The following is a 23,519-nucleotide window of genomic DNA, read 5'->3' on the forward strand; positions in this document are numbered from 1 at the left end:
AACTCAATTTTAGCTAAAAAGCCTGTTTTAACCATTACAAGACACAATATTAGCAAATCAAAGGAGCTGGTCATCGACTTCAGGAAACTGGGTGGAGTACATACCTCAGTCTGCATCAATGATGTTCAACTGTAGATGGTCAAGCGCTTAATATTCCTACGTGTGAATACCACTAACAATTTTTCCTAGTCCAACCGCATTGGCACCAAGGCCAAGAATGCACAACAATGCCTGTGCTTCCTTAGACGGTTCAGGAAACTTGGCATATTTACATGGTCTTTTACGAATGTCTACAGATGCACTGCAGAGAGCATCCTATCCAGATGCATCACAGTTTGGTACAGCATCTACTCTGCCCAAAGCTGCAAAAAAAAAAACAGGGAGTTGTCACAGAGCCCAGTCTGATACTTAAACCATAATCTCTCCTCCTTCTCTATCTCCTTCAGAAGGAGATAGTTTGAATTGGCTTCATAATCGACACAAATACTGTGGACCAAAGGGCTTGCTTCTATTATGTACCGTTCTATATTTTATGCATTTGGCTATTCAGACTGATAATTCAATATTTGTTGTATATGAAAACTTGGCAGCCTTAAGTTCTTTTCCTTTGGTAATCAGGATTGTAAAAAACAGTGTTCAGTTACCCACTGGAGCCAGGTTTGGGCACGCACTTGTCAGCGAACCAGGCCTTAATATGCTATTTTTCTGCAAATGCCTTCTGAATGCCTTTCTTGATGTACATGTGTCCGAGGTTATGGGGAGAAGGCAGGAGAATGGGGTTAGGAGGGAGAGACAGCTCAGCCATGATTGAATGGATGAGTGCAATTGATGTGCCGAATGGCCTAATTCTACTCCTATCCCTTATGGCGTATTCCTCCAAACTCTTTAAATCTTTTACAATGTGTCCACTCCCCAAAAGACCATTGTGCTTTGCTGATCTTCCATTTACTAATCTTGTAGGAAGGGAACCTAATCTATGCTGCCTTCAAAAATTGGTAATTTGGAGAAGTATCGGTACTCACTGGTTTATCTTGGTGCCCAGTATTACGCTGATGAAGACTCTTTGTGCTTGTCCTTTGTTATGCATCTCAATTTAATTAAGACACCTGTTCAAATTTACATCCCAACCCATTTCCCACTGTTTTTAAGTGCATTAGTACATGGAACATGTTCTTAGATTCTATATGAACTCAAGTCTCTCTTTTAAACTTTAACCCAAAATGCTTCATGGAAAATTAACTTTTTTTGACATTTAATATTTGTTTTTGATGAAGAAAATGTGACAGCCAATTTGTGTACTGCAATCTCTTAGAAATGGAAGTGTGATAATTGCTAATTATGCTTTTAGTATTAAGGGATAACTAGTACATGAAAGATAAGCAATTTCTGTCTTCTTTAACTGGTGGCTTGGGGCTCATTCAAAAACAATGAGGGGCTCATTCAAAAAGGAAGCACTTTTGACAGTACTTTCAGTAAAACATTGGACTGTCAGTTTGAACTTCTATTCTCAAGACTGGTATGTGAACAATTTGATGCTCTGAAATAAAAATAAAATGGTGGAAGAACTCAGCACGCCAGGCAGTATCTGTGGCAAGAGAAACAGTTAACATTCTAACCTGAAACATTAACTGTTTCTCATCCCACAGCTAGATAACATTTGGATTGAAATGCTACTTCCAGACTTTTTTGCTATTATTTCAAATTTCCAGCATCAACAGTTCTTGATTTTTTAGAAGCTTTTTGAATTAGTGTCAACATGAAATTGTATGATTTGATTGGTCTTGTCAAATATTTTAGAGTTATTGATAAAATAATTGTTAGTGTCGAGACCTTATTTTTCATTATTCGTGGCCAAGATTAAGCTCAAATCAGATTCTCAGTCAGTCAGCCTGCAATCAGGACTGAGGGAAACACTTAAATTTCAATCGCTCTCTACCAGGAAATTTAAATTCAAATCAGACATTTTAGAATTCAAAACTACCACATCACCAGATTATTGTAAAACCTATTTGATTTGCCAATGATCCAGAGAGAAGGAATACTGGCATCCTTATCCACCCCAACCTATGTGTTAACTCCAAATCCTCAAATTTGATTGTAACTTTCCTTGAAATGGACCAGCAAGCCAATAAGTTGAGGACAGAAGCAGTCACTGACAATAAATAAGTCTTGCTAATGATATTCACATCATATGAAATAAATTTTATAAAGGCTGATTTCTTGGAAAATTCAGAAGTGGATATTTGGAGGTAGATTTGGGGATATTCACCCACTCAGCTAAATCAGAAGAAACTAAGTTGGCCCTGACGTCGGAGCCCTGAAATGTCACCTATCCATGTTCTCTATAGATGCTCCCTGACTCACTGAGTTACTCCAGCACCTTTTCTTTTTTTGGCCCTGTTAGATTGCATTGAGGATTCTGAGTGACATTGAATGGTATAATTCAATGCTTTAGTTGTTTTCAGCAAACAAGTAATTTGTTATGGGACCATACTTTCAGGTGCTGTTTTCAAAAGTCTCAATTGCACTTTCTATATATAAAATGTCAGTTTATATTGCTCTAGATAAAAAACAGAAGTTTGTTAAACTTTTAGATTTATTTTCTTATGTCAAACGATTTATTCAATCTTCCAAATTACCTGAAGGGATATGAAAGCAAATTGCCTTTCATTAGTAAAAGTAATATTTTATTTTTAATTATATATCAATCATATGCTGACATACACTACAATATATGACAATGAAAACATTACTTTTTGAATCTTGATGGTTATCTGTTAAATTTAAAAACTGGCAAGTTAATCAAGTGTAAGTAATTATTTAGCAAAATTGTTTTTACATTTCCAAGCATCTTTGTGATGGCAGGTGTATTAAATATTCATATAATTGATCCAATTTTTATGCAACCAAAGTGAAGGAAGTGTTTATAGTGTGGGCATTTTAGAATTTTCTTCTGGTGCCTTTATTTGAAGTCACCTTTGACATTCTTGCATTACATTAAAAGAAATTGCAAATGTCAATGCACTTTTGATCCCCAAAATTGGTCTTTTTCTTCCCCACACACCCATCCAATGACAAATTTCTCTGATACCTTTTATGTAATCTTTAAAATATAAAATTAATTGGAATTTTTAATATTTACAAGGTTTGAAATACTGATGCTCCCCGGCTTACGATGCTTCGACTTACAATATTTTGATTTTGCGATGGTACAAACGGCAGTGACCCGTAGCGAGATGCAGCTCGCTTCCAGCCACGTGATCAGGTGTACTAAATGCATTTCGACGTAGGATATTTTCGGTTTGCGATGGGTTTCTCGGAACGTAACCCCATCGTAAATTGAGGAGCACCTGTATCTGAATTTGCTTATCCCAGCGATATACCACATAGCTGCTATCTGGGCTTTCCAAGGGAAATGGGTAGAATGCAACTTTTAATTTCTGAGGAAGGGATTTGTGGTCAGAGATTGTGGTTGACAAATGCTTGTCAAATGGTTTGAACATGAGGAATATTAAACAATATACACTGGGAAATTAATAAAACATGATAAATTAAGATTGGCAGGGGGGTGGGATCTTGTTCAGGACTGAGACAGGTGAGAGTTTTGAAATTGGTCTGGAGGGTGATGAGAGAAAGATAGAGGACAGATAGACAGGAGAAAGGTAGAGAGTGAGGAATGCATGGCGGTTTAAATTTCATGTATTTTAATGCAAGAGGCCCGACTTGAGGCGGGGGGAGGGGGGGGGGGGGGCGGTATAGGGAGAGATTGAGCAGGCTAGGACTATTCCTTGAGGCACAGGATGTTGAGGGATGATTTTGTAGAGGTGTATAAAACCATGAGAGGAATAGATCAGGTAGACATGCAGTGTCTTTTGACCAGAGTAGGGGAATCGAGAACCAGAGGATTTATGCTTAACGTGACGGGGGAAAGATTAAATAGGAACCTGACAGGTATATTTTTCATGCAAAGTGTGGTCGGTGTATGGAACAAGCTGCCAGAGGAGGTAGTTAAGGCAGGTATCATCGTAATGTTTAAGAAATATGTAGACAGGTACATGGATAAGACAGGTATGGGCCAAATGCTGGTTGGGGGGACTAGTATAGATGGGACATGTTTGCCGGTGTGGGCAAGTTGGACCAAAGGGCCTGTTTCCATGCTGCAAGATACCGCGGCACGGTAGCGCAGCGGTAGAGTTGCTGCTTTACAGCGAATGCAGCGCCGGAGACTCAGGTTCGATCCTGACTACGGGTGCTGCACTGTAAGGAGTTTGTACGTTCTCCCCGTGACCTGCGTGGGTTTTCTCCGAGATCTTCGGTTTCCTCCCACACTCCAAAGACGTACAGGTATGTAGGTTAATTGGCTGGGTAAATGTAAAAATTGTCCCTAGTGGGTGTAGGATAGTGTTAATGTACGGGATCACTGGGCGGCACGGCTTGGTGGGCCGAAAAGGCCTGTTTCCAGCTGTATATATATGATATGATATGATATGAATCTGACTCTGTGACTCAAATTTTCATTCCGTTTAGACACTGAAGTTCCGACTGTTTTTAATGGTTCTTTTTTGAAGATATTAAATTTGTGATTATTTCTAGAGTAAATGTCACTTGAACCTCAGTTGTAATTTAGTATGTTAAGCACATCACCAACCAACATTCCCAACCATTATTATGATATGAATTCTATCCAGCAGGTGTTTGAGTGAATCTAATGGAATATTTCTGTAATCATCTGCAGTAAGAAGTAAAAATCATTTGTAGTTTGCATGTGACCTGGGTTCTCCAGTATTGCCTGAAGAATATCTGTTTGCAGCCTCTTCCAGTCTTTTCGAGCATTTGTATTAATTTGTATATCTGCGGGAGTGTTATTTCCATACTTGAAGATTTTCAAGCTCTATTGCAAATAGTAACCTTTTTTGACTGTTAATCATACAACCTTAAAATAACTCTCTTCATCCCTCTTTCTGTTCTTGTTTGTTCTAAAATGGTCCTTCAATGCACTCAGCAGCATCAACAACAATTCATTGTTTTTCGATTATACGGCATTATGCGCAGTCTGTGTTTTTTCACTAACTCAGCTGGAATTCCATTAAAGCTTGTGAAATTAGCAATACATAGTAAATATAGATCTGTACTCCAGGGGTTTCAAGATGGATTGATTTCTCTGTCATGAGATTTTCATCTACCTAGTTATCAAAAACACTTTGTCCATATGGAAATTATGCTGTTGAATGTCATTTCCATATGAAGTGGTAAAGATCTCAGCAAGGATTAATCTGGTCTTTGAGGTGGCCTTTGTGCCCTCAAAGTTATTAATAGTTTGTTATCTGGGAACTTGGTTAAAGACTGCATTATATAAAAGTATTATGTTGAAAAATGCAGTTGTGCATCTGTGTTGAAATCTGAGATAGCGATTGACCTGATGTTCTTTTGGAGAAAGTGTTGCTTTAGAGTCCAGTTTTCTTATTGCCAAATGGAAACAATTGAAAATTACATTTATTTCAGTGACATTTTGATGTAATCAATTTTTGATAGCCTTTAAGTGTACACAAAGCTTTTGTCAGTAAAGTCTACTGCCTGGGGCCTGCACACACCTCTGATGTTGCCATGAGCACCAGAGCAGAAAGATAAAGGCACTAGATTTTAAATGTTTAACTATCTTTGAATACTACACTATCTTTTTTTAATAGGTGATTGAGTGTCATAGTCATGGGAATGAAAAGGTGTCTTTCAGTCCAACTCGTCCACATGGACCAATATGCTCCATCAAAGCTAATCACACTTACCCATATTTGGTCCACATACCTCTGAACCTTTCCTATCCTTGTTTAGGTTTATATTTATTATTGCCATGTATACTGAGGTACAGTGAAAAGCTTTATTTGTATGCAATACAAACTGATCAGATATAGATATTTGGACCAAGGCCCAAACATTCACTTTGAAGGTCCGGCCTTAGTTTGACTTCCCAAAATACAATTACTTGCATTTGCATTAAATTTCATTAGCCATTCCTCAGCTCATTTGCCCAGCTGATCAACATCCTGCTGTAAATGTTGATAATATCTTCACGGTCAATGATGCAAACCTGCACAGAAGACACCGCAAAGAAGACATTAGAGACAGGCTGAAGATGGCCATTCAGGCAATCTTTCAGCTGCTGTTCATACCCACCAACCATATTAGACAGCACTGATTTAATCAATCATTAAATTAGCGTCCCATTAATACTGGCCTCTATACTCCATCATTCACCCAGCTTCACCCAAACATTGAAAACATTCTCAACTATCGAAGCTCCCAAACATATCTGTTTGCACTCATTGAAAACAGTCCTGATAAATGTCTGTAACCATTTTTGTTACCCAACCCATTGTCTTTGAAAGATTCTGTTTTTTTGCGAGATTTCAATGCTCCGAGTGCCTTAATGTTCTCATCAGAAATTGCCTTATAAAAATGTGGCTGGTGAGGAGAAACCTAGTGGATTTGTCAATTAACTCTCTTATTTTTATCGTGAATTGCAAAGATGGAATGAATTTGCCTTTCCAATTTTTTAAATGTCAATTTAACAAATGCTAATGACATGATTTTCATTACATTTGCATTTTTATCGTGTTTCTCCTGACATCTATGCAGTTTTCAGTATTGAAGTATCATAGTTCTAAAGTTCTACAAATCTAATATTTGGAAAGGGTCTAATTATTCTTTGAAGAATACAAGTTAAGGTGGATGGCAGTAAAAAGGTAAGTAGGGCTAGAAATGTTATTGTCTTGGCATTGTATTTTGAGTGGGTGGGTCCTTCCTGCTCCACAGATGAAAATCTCTTAAAGTTCTCTTCAGGATTGGCTCCAGAAATGGGTCTGAACCTGAGACTTGGAGTCCGATAAAAATGTGAAATCAAACACTTCGAATGATGGTTCACAGGATGCAAGTCTTGGCCTAGTTACATTTTATTTGTGAATCATAAATTTTGTTCAGTGAACATATCATTCCAGTAAAGATCGGATGAAAATAAAATGTTACTTTTTAAAAAAAATTGTTGTATTGGTTTAAAACTCACATGCTGCGACAGATGCTTGGACAATACAGGAAAACTGACTTTAGACAGTATAACATGCACCTGGAAATACTGCTGCGCTCTCGTATATCGCAGAAGCTGGACTCTGTGGGGCCTGCTGCTTTCAGCTAACATGAGAATATAACAGGAGATTTCAATGGTAACTGCCAGTTTTCAGATTCCCACAAAATATATACTGATGCTGCCAGGAGGCACTCAAGAATGAAAGAAAGCATAAATGATTAGAACTGTTTAACTTCTAGAGTACAGTGTGACTGCTGAGCAATGGCAGAAAATGTGAAAATCGTGACTCCCTCCTTTCTTTTGTGTATGAGAGATTATCACAGAAACTCATCTGAAGACTTTCGAGCTGAAACATTGCCTGTCCATCCCCTCCTCATGCTGCTGAACCCTCTGAATTCCTCCAAAACCTTTGTCTTGAATCCCTGCTCAGAAACCTCTGATCAGTTTGTGTATCTGATCAGAAACCCTGCTTTGTTTGTATGTCTTCACACACAATATGATCAGTTTTCCATCTTGATTGATGTGCAGGCATAATTCCTTTCATTTGAAGCTTTTTCACTATCCATAGGAGTTAGTTGAGGCTGGGACTATCCCAACGTATAAGAAACAGAGAGAGGCAGTTAAATGGACAGGAAAAGTTTGGAGGAATATGGACCAAACACAGGCTGGTGGGACGAGTGTAGCTGGGACATGTTGGCCGGTGTGGGCAAGTTGAGCCGAAGGCCTCTTTCCACACTGTATCACTCTATGACTATCTGGCTTTCCAAACATGCGAGTTTCTTGTTGCATTTGTAAATCTTGCGTGGATGCAAAGCAATTTTTCTTTGAAATAGTTTTACATTTGTATGATATAATTAAGATAGTGATTTGTTCTAAGGTTAATATCATTGAGTTTGTATATAAAGTAAAAGTTTATATATAAAGTTTGTATATAAAGTAAGAGTAAATAGCTCCTAAGATTTGAAGCATTTGGCCCAAATGATTGAGGGATAAATATTAGCCAATCCCATGATGTAACAGCTGTATTACACCGCCCAGCTAAAGATGAACAGCTTTACTCCAACAAGCAGGTAGGTTTGTGTGATAGACAGGCTGTGGAACTCGACTTGCAACCTTCTGGCTTGGAGGCAGGCACCCGACCAACTTGTGTTCAGCCTTTTTAATTTATTAAATTTACAGTTGTATGGAGGAGTTTTGTGATAAATACACTATCTTCTCAGTAAATTATTTCCTTGATATTGGTTTTCATGTACTGTACTTGGTACAAATCCTATCGTGTTGCCTATTGTAATTAAAATGAGGATTCTGTGAGGTGTAATTTGCTATCTTAGTACATTGGCATTCTACTCTCCACTGATATGTATGTATAAAAAAACTCATCGTCACTATCATAAGTGGTGTACAATTTCCCTGTCTAAATTGTGCTCTATCCAAGGTTATGGTATATCAAAAGAACATTAAAGTAATAGGTTGCCGTACCACAAAAACTGTTCTCAATCATGCTTCATTGAGCAATTATAACCTAATACATTGAGGCAGTGGCGGATGTGAAGAATTAATGACTTTATTCTTTACCTACAATGAAAAAAAATTAAAGATACAGAGACAACAGAGCATTTTGAGACCTCATATGCTGCTTTTTTGTAGTGTATGACTGCTGCATTTACTCTGCACTTAAAAGGTTATAGACAATTGCAATGCTGCCCAAAAAATGCTTTGAACTCCTATCATTTTTAAAGAATCACAATATATTTAGAAGTTGGTACTGTTTTAATAAAATTGTATTCAATGGAACCTAGAAGGTAGAACAGTAGATCACGTGAAAAGGCCCTTTGGTCCATAATATCCATGCAGACCATGATGCCAGGTTAAACTAATCTGCTCTGCCTGCATGCAATCCATATCCTTCCATTCCCTGCATATCCATGTGCCTTTCTAAAAACCTATTAAAAGCCACTATCATATCTGCCTCCGCTGCCATCATCCCTGACAGTGCATTCCAGGCACCCATTTTGCACTCTGTGTTTAAAAAAAATAATTGCCCTGCACATATCCTTTAAACTATGCTTCTCTCACCATAAACCTATGTCCTTCTGGTTCTTGACATTTTCACCCTGGAAAAAATGGCTCTTACTACCCTATTTGTACTACTCATAATTTTATCTATCTATTTATACTGAGCCAAAACATTATGACCACCTGCCTAATATGCTGTTGGTCCTCCGTGTGCCGTCAAAACAGCACGGACCCGCCGAGGCATGGACTCCACAAGACCCCTGAAGGTGTCCTGTGGTATCTGGCACCAAAACATTAGCAGCGGATCCTTCAAGTCCTGGAAGTTGCGAGGTGGAACTGCCGTGGATCGGAGTGATCTTATTGAGATGTACAAAATTACAATGGGATAGATAGGGTGAATGCAAAGAGTCTTTTACCCAGAGCAGGGGAATAAAGAACCAGAGGACATTTAAAGTGAGAGGGGAAAGATTTGATAGGAAGGATTATATTGGGAGGAAAGATTGCTTGGCCGATACAGGGCTGGAGAAGAATGAAAGGCATTGTTAATGAAACAAAGGATTAATGGGCTTGCCAGGGTAAATACTAGGAGGACATGTCCTTTCATGACACAGTCCAGAACCAGAGTGCATTATTTTAGAGTGAGAGGAAGGACACATGAAACTGAGATGAATAACTTCTCTCAAAGGTTTGAAAATCTTTGGAATTCATTACCCTAAAAGCTGTGGATCCTTGAATAAGTTCAAAGCTAGTTAGATTTTTCATCAGCAAGGTAATCAAGGGTTATGTGAAGAGATCAGGAAGATGAACAAGAAAAGTCAGATTGGTTGCGATCTTATTGAATAGGGCTGGTTTGAGGGCTGAATGGCCAAACACCTGCTCCTGTTTCTTGTGGGATTGAATTTGCAGTTCCTAAAAGTTTAATTCGTTTTGAGAAACTAAGGTGTTGATCAGATATTAAAATTACAAAGAAAATGAGAGAAGGAGAATGGGAAGTGATATAGGGCTGCTACATTTTTATTTTATTCCAAGATTTAATTGCTTTAAAAAAATGAAAGTTACAACCAGTTAGATAGACCTTGCATGGAAATAACACAGTGGAGGGAAAGAGAGAACAGTGCAACAGGGCAAACAAGATTAGATTTATTTGGATGATAAATGGCACATGGGACATTTGGTTAGTATGTTCTGTTTGTTATTGCAAGAAGTGTATTAAAAATTACATTGGTTTTATTTTCCCTGTACTCCATGTGTTTAACAATTGAATCAGTAGGAATGGGTTCCTGAAATTGTATGAGATCAGAAATAGCCTACAAGATTAAGCATGAACTCCAGCCATTCTGGTTGTTAATGGTTGATGGTTTAGCACCTATACTTCCTGCCTGGGACTTCCAAGTTTTTGGAGAATAGAATGACTGGACACTATGAAATGTGATTCCTATTGACATTTTTGTAGCAATGCTGAGATCTTTCGCCAGTTTTTATTGATATGAAAATTTGCATAAAATATCCAGACAATTTGATATTTTTGAGGACATAGGACATATGAAATTGTAGTAGTAGAGCATTTGGACTGTCATGGCTGCTTCACCGGTCATGGCTGATCTTTTGCAGGTAGCATTTACCTACATTATTCCCATATCCAACAGTCGGCACTAATTAATGATGAAGAATGGGCTGACTGGGCTTGGAATTTAGAAGGATGAGCGGGGATCTTATAGAAGCATATATAATTCTTAAGGGATGGGACAGGCTATATGCAGGAAAAATGTTCCCGATGTGGGAGTCCAGAACTAGGGGTCACAGTTTAAGAATAAGTAGGCCATGAGGAAAAACTTTTCCACCCAGAGTTGTGAATCTGTGGAATTCTCTGCCACAGAAGGCAGTGGAGGCCAATTCACTGGATGTTTTCAAGAGAGAGTTAGATAACGGAATCAAGGGATATGGGGAAAAAGCAGGAACGGGGTACTGATTTTGGATGATCAGACATGATCATATTGAATGGCGGTAGAAAGCGGTGAGGATGGGATGGGGAAGGTTGTACATCTTTGCTTAAAAAAAACTTTTAAACCCAGAGAGTTGTGAATTTGTGGAATTCTCAGCCACAGAAGGCAGTGGAGGCCAATTCACTGGATGAATTTAAAAGAGAGTTAGATGAGTTCTAGGGGCTAGTGGAATCGGGATATGGGGGAAGGCAGGCATAGGTTACTGATTGTGGATGATCAGCCATGATCACAATGAATGGCGGTGCTGGTTCGAAGGGCCGAATGGTCTACTCCTGCACCTATTTTCTATGTGTCTATGTTTCTAATTCAGTAATTTCACGTTAAATTCTTTTTAGAATTTACTTCTGACCTCTGTGATCCATGAAGAGTAGATGAACATCTAGCTTATTGTATCTTTCAGTTGCTGCGATTGGCTGACCAACATCTGTCGGAGAAGGCAACAGCTTAAAGCTCGCACAGTATGGCTGGGACATCCAGAGAAGTGTGAGGAAAAATATCCAAGGAATGCTATTAAAAACCAGAAGTACAACCTCTTCACATTTGTGCCTGGGGTGAGTAATGCACTGTTTGGAATAAATTTCCTTTGAATGGAAATATGGAAGTTCTAATACAGAATCAGCACTTTTAGTTTGTAGGAAAGAACTGCAGGTGCTCGTTTAAATCAAAGGTAGACACAAAATGCAGAGATGCTACCTGTCCTGCTGAGTTACTCCAGCAATTTGTGTCTACCAGCTCTTTTAGTTCATTTGTTCTCGGTGTCAATATTTTCCTTCCATTTTAGTAATCACAGTTACTTGGCTAAAGCAACACTTGGACATAATAACTTACCCATTCAAGTTGAATTTTTTTTTACCACTTGCACAATATGTGCAATAATGTCTGCCAATCAATTTCTAAAGAGTAGTGTGAACTGAAATTTGTTTTCTCCAGATGCAAACTAACTTGTGCAGTCATAAATAGAACATGGCTGAACTTCTAGATCCCAAAGGTATCACAAAATGCTGGAGTAACTCAGCGGGTCAGGCAGCATCTCTGGAGAGAAGGAATGGGTGATGTTTCGGGTCGAGACCCTTCTTCAGTCCCAAAGGTGCTTTTCAAGACCAGTCATGGCTTCAGTGGAAAATAGCCCCCAGGTGGCACGGTTCCATTGCCATCTATTGGCTTGGCATGTTTTTGCTCAAACTTTATTTACCTTGTGTCAAAGCTATTAAGGAGTTTACGATTAAAATGTTTTTGATATCTGAGACATTAAAAACCTATTGAAGTTATATTTGTAGTAAAGAAAATTAAGTTCCTTAAAAACACATGCCTTGACATTGGTTATTCAGCAAGTTCTGTATTAGCGGTGGATCTTTGCAAGTTTCACTCTTTGACGCAGTTGGCTGAAGGTTGCAGCTCCTGCAGCCAATATGGTGTAGCTTGAAATCCCTTCATTTTTTCAATCTGTATCTTGTTAAAAATATCTTAATTGCTATGAAAGATAAACTAATAGATGCTTCATGGGATCTTTGGAAAACCCTAATATCCCATCAGCATTGACATCTTCAGGCACATGCTAAGATTCTGATTGAACCTTAACTACTACCCCACTGTTGTAAATATACCAAGCTAATTTAACAATACGATACGTTAGAACTTTATTTATCCCAGGAGGGAAATTGGTCTGCCAACAGTCACAAAACAGAACAAGATACATGAAACATGAAATTAAAGTGACAAGTGGAAAGTCCAGGATTGGGGATGTGCAAAGATTCGCGGGGAGGGAGGGAGGAGTGGAAAGGGGGAAGAGAAGTCAGTCTAACCCATGACAGAAGGCAGAGGAGTTGTACAGTTTGAAAGCCACAGGGGAAAAAGGATATCCTGGGGTATTCTGTGCTGCATCTTGGTGGAACCAGTCTATTGCTGAAGGTGCTCCTCAGGTTCACCAGTCATGTAGGGGTTGAGCTGTTTGTCCAAGATGCTCTGCAGTTTTAGGAGCATCCTCCCCTCCAAGACCATCTCCTATGAATTCAACTCCACCCCCAGACAGAGCCAGCCTTCCTGAAGAGCTTGTTAATTCTGTTGCCGTCCGCGGCCTTCACCCTGCTACCCCAGCACACAACAGTGAAGAAGATGGCACTGGCCACCACCAATTGACATAATATCTGCAGCATCTTGGCAAGAGCATAACCTAATTTAAACATATTTAAAGTTTTAACTATGAGTTGGTCTTTCATCATGTCAATGTATAGCAAACACAAATTTTTTGTTTAGTTAAAAGTTTCCAGCAACAAGTCAGAGATTGAAATTGACAATAACAAATAGGAGTCTCTTGATTTGTTTACAAGTAACAGCCAATTTGGATTTGTCATAGCAAAACAGCTGTTGCAAATAACCCGAGGGTGTGAAATGACTCTGAAGTTGACTGCACCAGATTTGTAACTTTGATATAATTTTGCTGAAAACAAAAATTTAGTACATTTTGCAATAAAATTGGCATGGTGGCTGTTCCATTGTTTGGATGCTTTTGTGTTATTACATTGAATTGTATAGATTGTATTACACTAAAACAGGCCATTTGGTGCAAGTAATCCATCTGTGTACGTTCCACGAGTTTCTCCTCCGCTACTTCTCGGCAAGTTCAGTGCAAGACAAATTGCATCATTTAGGTGTGCCAATACAGCTTGCATTAGCCACTCTATTTGAAAGCAAGTTCCAATTACTCCCTGGATAAAGAGGTTTCTTTTGAATTCTCTGCTCTATTTATTGGGGTTAGTTATATTTTTACAGCCACTTTGATCTCCCATTCAATTGAAAGCACAGCTATGCTCAATTTAACAGACCTTTTCATAATCTTAAGATTTTGGGTCAACCAAGACATAATCTCAGATTGCAGCTCAGGAGCCACTTGCCTTACTGAGTCCAGGTCACATCTATGTAAGAACGATGCAGCAAATGTTACTCCCCAGCCTTCCTTTTTCTTGTACATCTGTAATTTCTTTCCTCTTCAGGATCTAATTCAGTTCTCAGATGATTCAATCTTTCTTGCCGGGTATAACCGTTCATCTCCACAACCATCACTGAGCATCCTGCTTCCTGTTGGAAATGCTGTCAGTATCGTGGCAGGCATAAAGCAGGAAGTTTCGAAATGAATTCGGAGGAAAAATCCGGCTGTGCACAGTTTTCTGATGAGCGTTGGTATTGGATGTAGCACAAGCACACATTTAAGTTGTCTGCAAAGTTGAAAAAATAATTGCATGCTTTTGTAGGGGGAGCGTCTCTGAAACATCAGGGAAATAAATGCTGCTTTTTGAGATTATCTGCAAAAATTATTGTACTGCCCAGTTTATTCCCGTTCACACAACAGCATATGGCACTATCGTTATTTTTGTTGAATTTCCTGGTAGTTGCCTACAAATGTTGTCATGAGTCTGTAAATTAAAAATGCCAGTACCTTTTTGATGATGTGATAATTGCCAAGGCATACCAATCAGTCCCTTTGTCCTGTGAATTGAAACATTTCAAGATCAAGCTGCTTCAATTGATTCAAGATTTTAATATTTTCAGATTGCTTTTTCTTTCAATCCAGTCTCTCATTATTAACTCAATCTTTCTCTCCACTAATTCTCTGACCCATTGTTGATTCAACTGTTCAATAATATCCTGCTTGCCATGCTGCCTTTCTATTATTAACCCGCACTTAGCAAATGTCAGCAACGTTTTTTAGCTGAAAGTATAGTTAAAAAGTTCACTTAATAGTATGTACTGTGAGATGCACATCCACATTTTGCTGTATTAACTCTGCAGATGCTGCCTGACCTTACTGAAAATGCAATTTGCATTCCCACCATTTTGTTTGATTTTTCTCTCTGGCCTCTTCCAAGCATCTTTTCTAAAAAAGCATTTAAAACCGCCAGCACTGAGAAATTGTCTTGATAAGATGTGAAAAGAAAGTGAGATCTAATTATTATAATGTTATTTTTCAGGTCTTATATCAACAATTCAAGTTTTTCTTGAATCTTTATTTTCTGGTGGTATCATGTTCACAGTTTGTCCCATCATTGAAGATAGGCTATCTATACACATATTGGGCTCCTCTGGTAAGTAAAAATTGTCTTCGCTTGTACTATGTTTTTAAACTGTTACCTTTGTAAATAATAAAACATTTCTGAAATTATGGAAATTGTAGAAAATCCAACCTTTAATTGCTTCCAATGGTACACTGCAAATCTTTTCAGCATCTCCTTCAAGCAATTTGAAACAAATGGAACCAGAAATTTGAGGAAATTATCCCATCTTAAATAGTAATACATTTTGGGGGTATATTTGTTTGGTGATGATGAATAATGAGAACAGATTTAAATTGTCATGGAATATATTCTACAAATGTGTCAAAACATTATACCATTGAACTGCCTCAATAAGTTGTATCAAGCTACAGTGGTCACGAGTCATCAAATATCCTGTTTACACTGCAAATCAAATTCAGTTTTGTTTGTAATAAAAAGAAAATGCAGATGCTGGTTTATACTAAAGATAGATACAAAGTGCTGTAGTAACTCTGGATCAAGCAGCATCTTTGGAGAAAGTGGATAGGTGATGTTGCAGGTCATAGAAACATAGAAGCATAGAAAATAGGTGCAGGAGTAGGCCATTCGGCCTTTCGAGCCTGCACCGCCATTCAATATGATCATGGCTGATCATCCAACTCAGTATCTCGTACCTGCCTTCTCTCCATACCCCCTGATCCCTTTAGCCACAAGGGCCACATCTAACTCCCTCTTAAATATAGTCGGTACTCTTTAGGTTGTTTCAGACTGTTCAGGGTCCATTTTCTCCAGAGATGCTGCCTGACCTGCAGAGTTACTCCAGCATTTTGCGTCTATCTTCAGTTTTGGTTGCATTGATTCCGTCTAAATTATAGTCCCGGGGAGTCGCGCGCATGATTCTTAAATGGTCCTTAAAGTTTATGACCATTCCAAACATCTTCAGTCCTTGAAAATAATTAATTTAAAATAAATTTGTTTCTTTACCTCACTGTTTTTTTCTGAAAACTTATGATTGCTTATCCTGGAACAAATTAATTTTAATCAGCTTCAGGCTGAAGATTGTGCCTATCTCCTTGTAAAAAGCATTACTCACTGAGCTGGCATTTCTCACCAGAGTTGTAAACCAACAGTGCACAGATAAGAGTTTAAATCCTCCCATAGCAGTAGGAGAAGTTGTGGAAAAACCCCATTATATTTATTATGTCCTTTTTAGAGCAGGAAGCATTACAAACTCTTGCTCCAAGCCCACTGCAATATGGTTGATTCTTAACCACCTTCTGAAGGAATTTAGGCAATGAGAGTAAATGCTGACACAACAGCTACAATTGCATCCAGCAAATAGCGCATGGGTTGCAACTACAGTCCACAGACAAAGCAATTTTTTATAGCCTGGCATGAGTCTGTACATACAGGTTGAAATTTCAGGTCAGGCAGCTTCTCTGGCAGTGCCAGACGAGCAGATGCCCAAATGGTTGACTCTGACTCCAGCTGCAGCTGTGTGACTTTGGTTTGTGATCTACATTTACAAATACTACTCTATCAAAAAAAAATTCCAGGAACTAGAACTAGGAAATGAAAACAGAAAATCTGCAAATATTCTGCCATGCAACATCTGTGGAGAGCGGCAAAGAGTTAATGTTAACTCCTCTCTTTACAGAAGCTATTTGATCTGAGTATTTCCAGCTTTTCTACTTTTCTTTTCCATGACTGCCACATTTATGCATAATGTTTAATTCCAGAAGACTTGTACTGTGAGGCTTTGTTAAATTCAGTCACTGGATTTGGTTATTTCTGCTGTGCCAACATTTATTCTTGCTGTCTAATTGCCCTTGAAATGAGTCGCCGTTTCAGATGGTGGTTAAGAATCAACCATATTGCAGTGGACCTGGAAATACATAGGCAAGAGGAGGTAGGATTTCCTGCACTTAAGGACATAAAAACAATTTTACTTACAAATTCCCAAGTTGCTGTGGCAGTATTTCAACTCTTTGGGCTGTCCGACTGCACCACTGGATTGCTATTCTCTGAACAAAATTGCAACGCCATTTTTTTCTGTTATTTTTCCCCTTGTATGGCAGTCCATCAGCAACCTAACTTTTCATAGAAGGTATGCAGCTCGTGTAGTATAAGAATTGCAGCTGCAACCATGAGCGTATTCATGTTGAAAGTATGAAATTTAAAAAACTTAATTAAAGGACCCAAACAGTGGCTCTAAAAATTCACAGCAGCCTAGAATGATTATCTGGAGACTTGCCTACTGAGGGTGAGGGCACATTTAAGTACTGCTGTTCCAGACTGCTGTTTCCTAAGTGATCTCTATTTCATTGCTTGAACTTGAGAATGGTTGAATAAAATACTGTTTGGTTCCAATTTTCCATGAGTGGTCTGATTTGAGCTCAGCTCCTGTTTATATTTTAGTGCGGCTATTATTATTATTTCAAGTTGTCAGGGAGCCCTTGGAGCACCTAAACCATTATAGCTCCCTCAAGATTCCACTATAACGTTTGTTGAATGCTCATTAAGCACCTGACAGCGGGGCAAAATAAAAAGTATTATTTTTGTTCCGAGCTGTATCCCAAAGAGTTGGAAAAATTATGCATTCAGTGAGATAGAGTGCGAATTAAAATTTTGTTAAAAGACTATCAAAATTGAGCTTAATCATGCCAACCCTATAATAAAAAAAACTATTTTTGTTTGCTCAATAAATTTTTGTCTTGTTGTTTTTTTTTCTTTTGGCGAAAGCAAAAACAAAAGTGATGTTGTCAAGTTTGAAAGGGTACCGAGAAGATTTGAGGATGTTGCCAGGATTGAAGGGACTGATCACTCGGGAGAGGTGTTGAGTGGGCTGGGACTTTATTCCTTGGAGCACAGGAGGATGGTGATCTTATAGAGGTGTATAAAATCTTGAGAGGAATAGATTGGGTAGATGCACAGTCTCTTGCCCAGAGTAGGTGAATCAAGGACTAGAAGGCACAGGTTTAAGCTTAAGGGGATTCTGAGTGGTGACTTTGTCACATAAAGGGTGGTGGCTGTATGGAACAAGCTGCCAAAGGAGGTAGTTGAGGTGGGGACTATCCCAACATATGAGAAACAGTTAGACAGGTTCATGGATAGGACAGGTTTAGAGTGATATGGGGCAAATGCGGGCAGGTGGGACTAGTGTAGCAGGGACATGTTGGTCGGTGTGGGCAAGTTGTGCTGGTGGGCCTGTTTCCACGCTGTATGATTCTATATCAAATAATTTGTATTTTTGAATTTAAATTATTTTTGTCACTGAGTTGCTGGTATTAATATTGGGCATTAATATTTTGATTTCCACTAATGTCAAATCTGTTTTTTTTTAATAGGGGTTTGTTATGGCAGTGACAATGATTCGAGAAGCATTAGATGAATTCCATCGCTATCAACGAGATGAGGAGATGAATTCACAGTTGTACAGCAAGCTTACCATACGAGGTGAGAAAGTTCCTCCAAAGATACTTCAATAAAATCTGTTAGATGGTTTAGCAAGTAGCTTCCAGTTTTGTGAATTTTCTGCAATTGGCAATGGTCCTGGTTCTGAATATTGCTTTTTTGTTTGTTAATACCATGCAACTTTAAGATATTCCCTCTTCACTCAAATAATGCCTGCATAAGAAAATGCAGTAAGCAGATAACAAAGGGACGTGGTTAAATGATAGTTGAAATTGATCCAGTGCATAGAAGCAGAATTACATTAATGTGCCAAGTTTGCAATATATTTCAGAAAAGCATTAGTTACTGTGGTTTCTTCGTCTTTCACTTGCTGAATGGTATTATTACGCTTTTCCTGTTGATGTTCTGCAGAATAAAAATGAATTGTTTTGGATTGTTTTGTGCTCCAATTAATTTTGACTTCAAAATTGGGGGAAAAAAATGATCTAGCATAATATGCTTGTATGCAAATATCATTCATATTTGAATTAAACTACATTTTACTGCAATGACGACATTATTAAGAATGGATGCTGCCATGGAATTTTCTACTGTTAAATTGGGAAATAAAGCATTAAATGTTTATCTTATTGAATTAATAAAAAGTAATTAAAGAAAAACAAAACAGTAGTGAAATGATGTAGATTCTTCATCTCATTGTATGATGGGACTGATATGATAAAACAGCCCGGAAGGTCTAATTATTTTCTTTGGTGTATCAAGATGTGACCAATTTAAAATAAGTATGGCTCAAAGAGTCAGGACCTTGACATGACTTCTTTGCAAACTTGAAGGTTTCAGGCACTTGGGTATTTAAAACCAGAAAATTGAATTTGTTCTCGCCTAGTAATTTGCAGTTTCAAAATTCTGAGATGAAATCTACGTTACAGAGGACTAGTGTGAAATCTGTAACAAGGAATGGAACGTGATAGTTTCTGTGGGAATTGCTTCCTGACTTCCATAAATAGGTATTAAATGGCTGTATCAGATATGACCTAAGGAACAAGAGTTTTATCCATGCAGTTTCCCATTAGTTTCCTGTGGCCTTGTGCCCAGTATTATAATTGGAGTTAGGCCTACAGGATTAGATACAAGGTTCAGCAAATTGAAAAATAAACCTTGGGAAACTATTTTATTAAAATGACCACAGAACAGTAAACAGGATGAATTTCTACTCGTAAACATATACACATTCCAAGGAGGTTTTGTGAAATTTACGCAGTTTGTTCTATTGCATACAGAATGACAAGATATCTTAATGATCAAATATTAAATGAACAGAAATTTGGTGTGGTTAAGTTCCTACCATTTGCGGAGGATATTTTTAATGTATGTACATCATTGTGATCTGATTGCTACAGTAAGTTAATAAAACAGTGATAAAGATGTTCCATTTACTTTAAAATGTTAAAAATAACTAAGAGGTTTGGCACAGATTTATTATTTACAAATGCATTCTCGATTATATTTATTAACCGTGGAAATAACACTATTTTGAAAGCAACTCTAGTAAATTTTGAAAATTTTATGCATGATATTGACCATCTGAATTTTTCAACTTGCCAGGGTCTTCAAAAGGAACCTAATGAAACTAGTTTGTTTTGCTAAGAGTACATCACCTCCTTAATACAAAGCACTGACCTTAATTATGATCACAGATAACATAAGAACATAATAGAAGCAGGAGTAGGCCACTTGATCTGCAAGCCTACCCAGCCACCCAATATGATCATGACTTACACTGGGCCTCATCTCCTTCCCTTTACCTGCTATATATATATATATATATATATATATATATATATATATATATTTCTTCGTTAAATATCCCCAATATTCTTGCTTCCACAGTCCTCCAGGGTAGAGAATTCCAGAGATTCTTCAACTTCTGTGAGAAGTTCACCCTCATCCCCCCCCCCCCCAACCTTGCCTCCAAATCTTATAAAGCTGTCCAGTCCTTTGAGTCATGGAAAGATCTTAACTTCTTTAGTCATTACCCCTCAGGATCTTGTATGTTAGAATAAGATTACCCCTGATATTTCCTGCTCTATTAAAAAGAGCATGCAGTTTTTTTTAAATGTTCCGTTCAGCAAAGCTGTAAAAAAAAGAAAACGCTGGAAGTAGAAATCATGCACTTTTTACTGATATTCAATCTGAAATGTAACTACATTGTCCTATGATAGATATCTGATGATTCAACAAATATGAGTCTGCTCAATATATGTTTTTTTTTAATGTACAGGTAAAGTGCAGGTGAAGAGCTCTGATATCCAGGTTGGAGATCTTATTATAGTTGAGAAGGTGTGTATTTGATGCATTTACTGCAATGGTTTTTCATATTATAAGAGACAGCTTTTTTTCCTGAATCTTCACAGTGCTTCCTATGGCAATAATTATCAAATACTTTTAATAAAACAGTATTTCTGTAATTGCGTTAATTTGGATCTGCTACAGAGAATTTGGAAAGTATCTGAGGCATGAATCGGGGAGTCGATATGTTAAATAGGGGCGGCACAGCGGTAGAGTTGCTGCCTTACAGCGAATGCAGCGCTGGAGACTCAGGTTCGATCCTGACTACGGGCGCCGTCTGTACGGAGTTTGTACGTTCTCCCCGTGACCTGCGTGGGTTTTCTCCGAGATCTTCGGTTTCCTCCCACACTCCAAAGACGTACAGGTAGGTTAATTGGCTACTAGTGGGTGTAAGATAGTGTTAGTGTGCGGGGATTGTTTAAAGCACAAAGTGTTGTGTAATGTGGGCACATCATTTGAGACATTTAGCAGAAGATTAATTGGTTAAAAGTGAGCAACAAAAATACATTGGAATGGATGTCAAACCATCAGAGGTATGTTTTATGGAAGGTCTTAAAACTGGAGAGATGCATAATGAGATCACAGATCTTGGATACCATGTGGCTACAGGTTTCTCTAATTCTGTAAAGCTGGCCAGCATCTTAAATACCTAGTTGACACAAAATGCTGGAGTAATTCAGTGGGACAGGCAGCATCTCTGGAGTGAAGGAATGGGTGACGTTTTGGATCGAGACCCTTCGTCAGACCCGAAACGTCTCGACTCGAAATGTCACCTATTCCTTCTCTCCAGAGATGCTGCCTGTCCCACTGAGTTACTGAGTTAGATCAGTAACCACTGAGTTAGATCAGTAGTTTATGAAAATGAGCAAATTGTTCTCAAGAAATTTGTTTACATATGCTTAATTAGTAAGAGTAATTTTGTTTAATCAGTGAGTAATTAGATTTAAGAAAAGTATGGAATATGGTGTGCATAAATATTACATACACATATAGACACAGGTAATGAATAATAATTTTCCATGGTGCAAATTAGCTCAGTAGCTGCCATTCAATCTTCTTTTCTTTGACAAGCTGGGCGCATGATTTTTACTCGGGTTTCTTCCAGTTGTTGACAATGTTCCATTGCAAGTTTGTTCAGATGATACCAGTAACCTGATAGTTGTTGGTTGGATCTTTGCCAGCATGATAGGAGGAGATGTGTGATCTATCTAGTTAAGAATGGGTCGTGTGGATAAATTCTTAGTTTCCAAGCAATATAACCTGGATCTTTTTAATTGCTGAATTATGTAGCAAGGACAGATAATGCTAGGGAACAATAGAATTTCGACATTATCAAGTTGCTTTTTATATCCTCATGTATAAAGTATGTTGAGTGTGAATAGTGAAATATTTTTTTAAAGAGCTTCCATCTTTCAATTTCCACAAAAGATTTCCTCTAAATTTTAGTTTTTAATATAATAATAACAATCGGGAATAAAAATATAAACAGAAACAGACACTGCAGCCGATTTGAGATGGGAAATAGTTAATATTTTGTCATAGAGGGTATCAGATGTGGCCTGACCTGAGTATTTCCCAGATTTTGTTATTTTAGATTTCTGGCATTTGCAGTTCTTTGATTTGTCGCTTTTGAGATTTTTTCATTCTAATTTAATTTGGGTTAAAATTCACAGACAACACTTGCAAATATTACAACTGAAAATTGCAAATCTTAACTTGGATTATATCAGCCTGCAATCTCTTGAAAGTCTAGTTAATTTTGGGAAGTGTGGACTGATGCCAATTAAACTGGAGGATGTCATTGGATAGAGTGTAAAACTTTCTTTGCATTTGCCATCAATGTTGGAAATCTAAGGTTTAATTTAGCAGAACTAAAGGAAGTAAAATTCTGAGACTTCTGAAATTACACACCATTCACCTGCGAGAACCTCATTTCAAAATTGCTGAATATGGCTTCATAAAAAGGAATTATTTCTGAACAATTGGTAAATTCAGGAAACCGTCCCTGAATTGAAATAGTCTTTTGAAGAAACTTTAGTATTTTCTTGCCATCAAGGCAAAATGTGATCTAATGTGGCATTGTGCCACATTTGTGGTATTCAAGTGCGGCACAGTGGCGCAGCGGAAGAGTTGCTGCCTAACAGCACTAGAGACCGGGGTTCGATCCTGACTTTGGGTGCTGTCTGTACAGAGTTTGCACATTCTCCCTGTGACCGCGTGGGTTTCCTCAGGGTGCTCCCGTTTCCTTCCAAGTTCCAAAGATGTGCAAGTTTATAAGTTGATTGGCTTCTGTGGATTTACCCAAATTTGTAGGATAGAACTAGCATACGAGTGATTGTTGGTCAGCTCGTTAGGCCAAAGGGCCTGTTTCCACGCTGTATCTCTAAACTAAACTGACCAGCAAATTCTAAAGATTGAACTAATGAACGGTGATTTTTGGCTGGCAAGGACTTGGTGGTCCGAAGGGCCTGTTTCTACACTGTATCTCTAAATTAAACTAAAACAGGTGTTTTAGTTTAACACCTAAAACACATGCAAATATTTCAGTAGTTGGAAGATTTGAGTCAATCATCCCATCCAAGATTTTCCAGATAATGACCAATGAGAAACATTTCAAACTACTTGCGCATG

The 23,519-nt window shown here is 38.1% G+C and overlaps 1 protein-coding gene across 2 annotated transcripts in view; it reads left to right on the plus strand.

Moving 5' to 3' along the window:
* atp9b (ATPase phospholipid transporting 9B) overlaps positions 1-23,519 on the plus strand; it is a 298,121-nt gene that overhangs the window by 58,031 nt on the left and 216,571 nt on the right. For both annotated transcript variants that reach the window (XM_078397707.1, XM_078397708.1), the window contains exons 3-6: positions 11,498-11,648; positions 15,063-15,176; positions 18,473-18,581; positions 20,821-20,879. In XM_078397707.1, the coding sequence (XP_078253833.1) occupies positions 11,498-11,648; positions 15,063-15,176; positions 18,473-18,581; positions 20,821-20,879 (433 nt within the window). The remainder of the gene's footprint in view (positions 1-11,497; positions 11,649-15,062; positions 15,177-18,472; positions 18,582-20,820; positions 20,880-23,519) is intronic.

The sequence above is a fragment of the Rhinoraja longicauda genome, chromosome 4 (genome assembly GCF_053455715.1).
Source record: "Rhinoraja longicauda isolate Sanriku21f chromosome 4, sRhiLon1.1, whole genome shotgun sequence".
In the NCBI taxonomy this organism is placed as follows: Eukaryota; Metazoa; Chordata; class Chondrichthyes; order Rajiformes; family Arhynchobatidae; genus Rhinoraja; species Rhinoraja longicauda.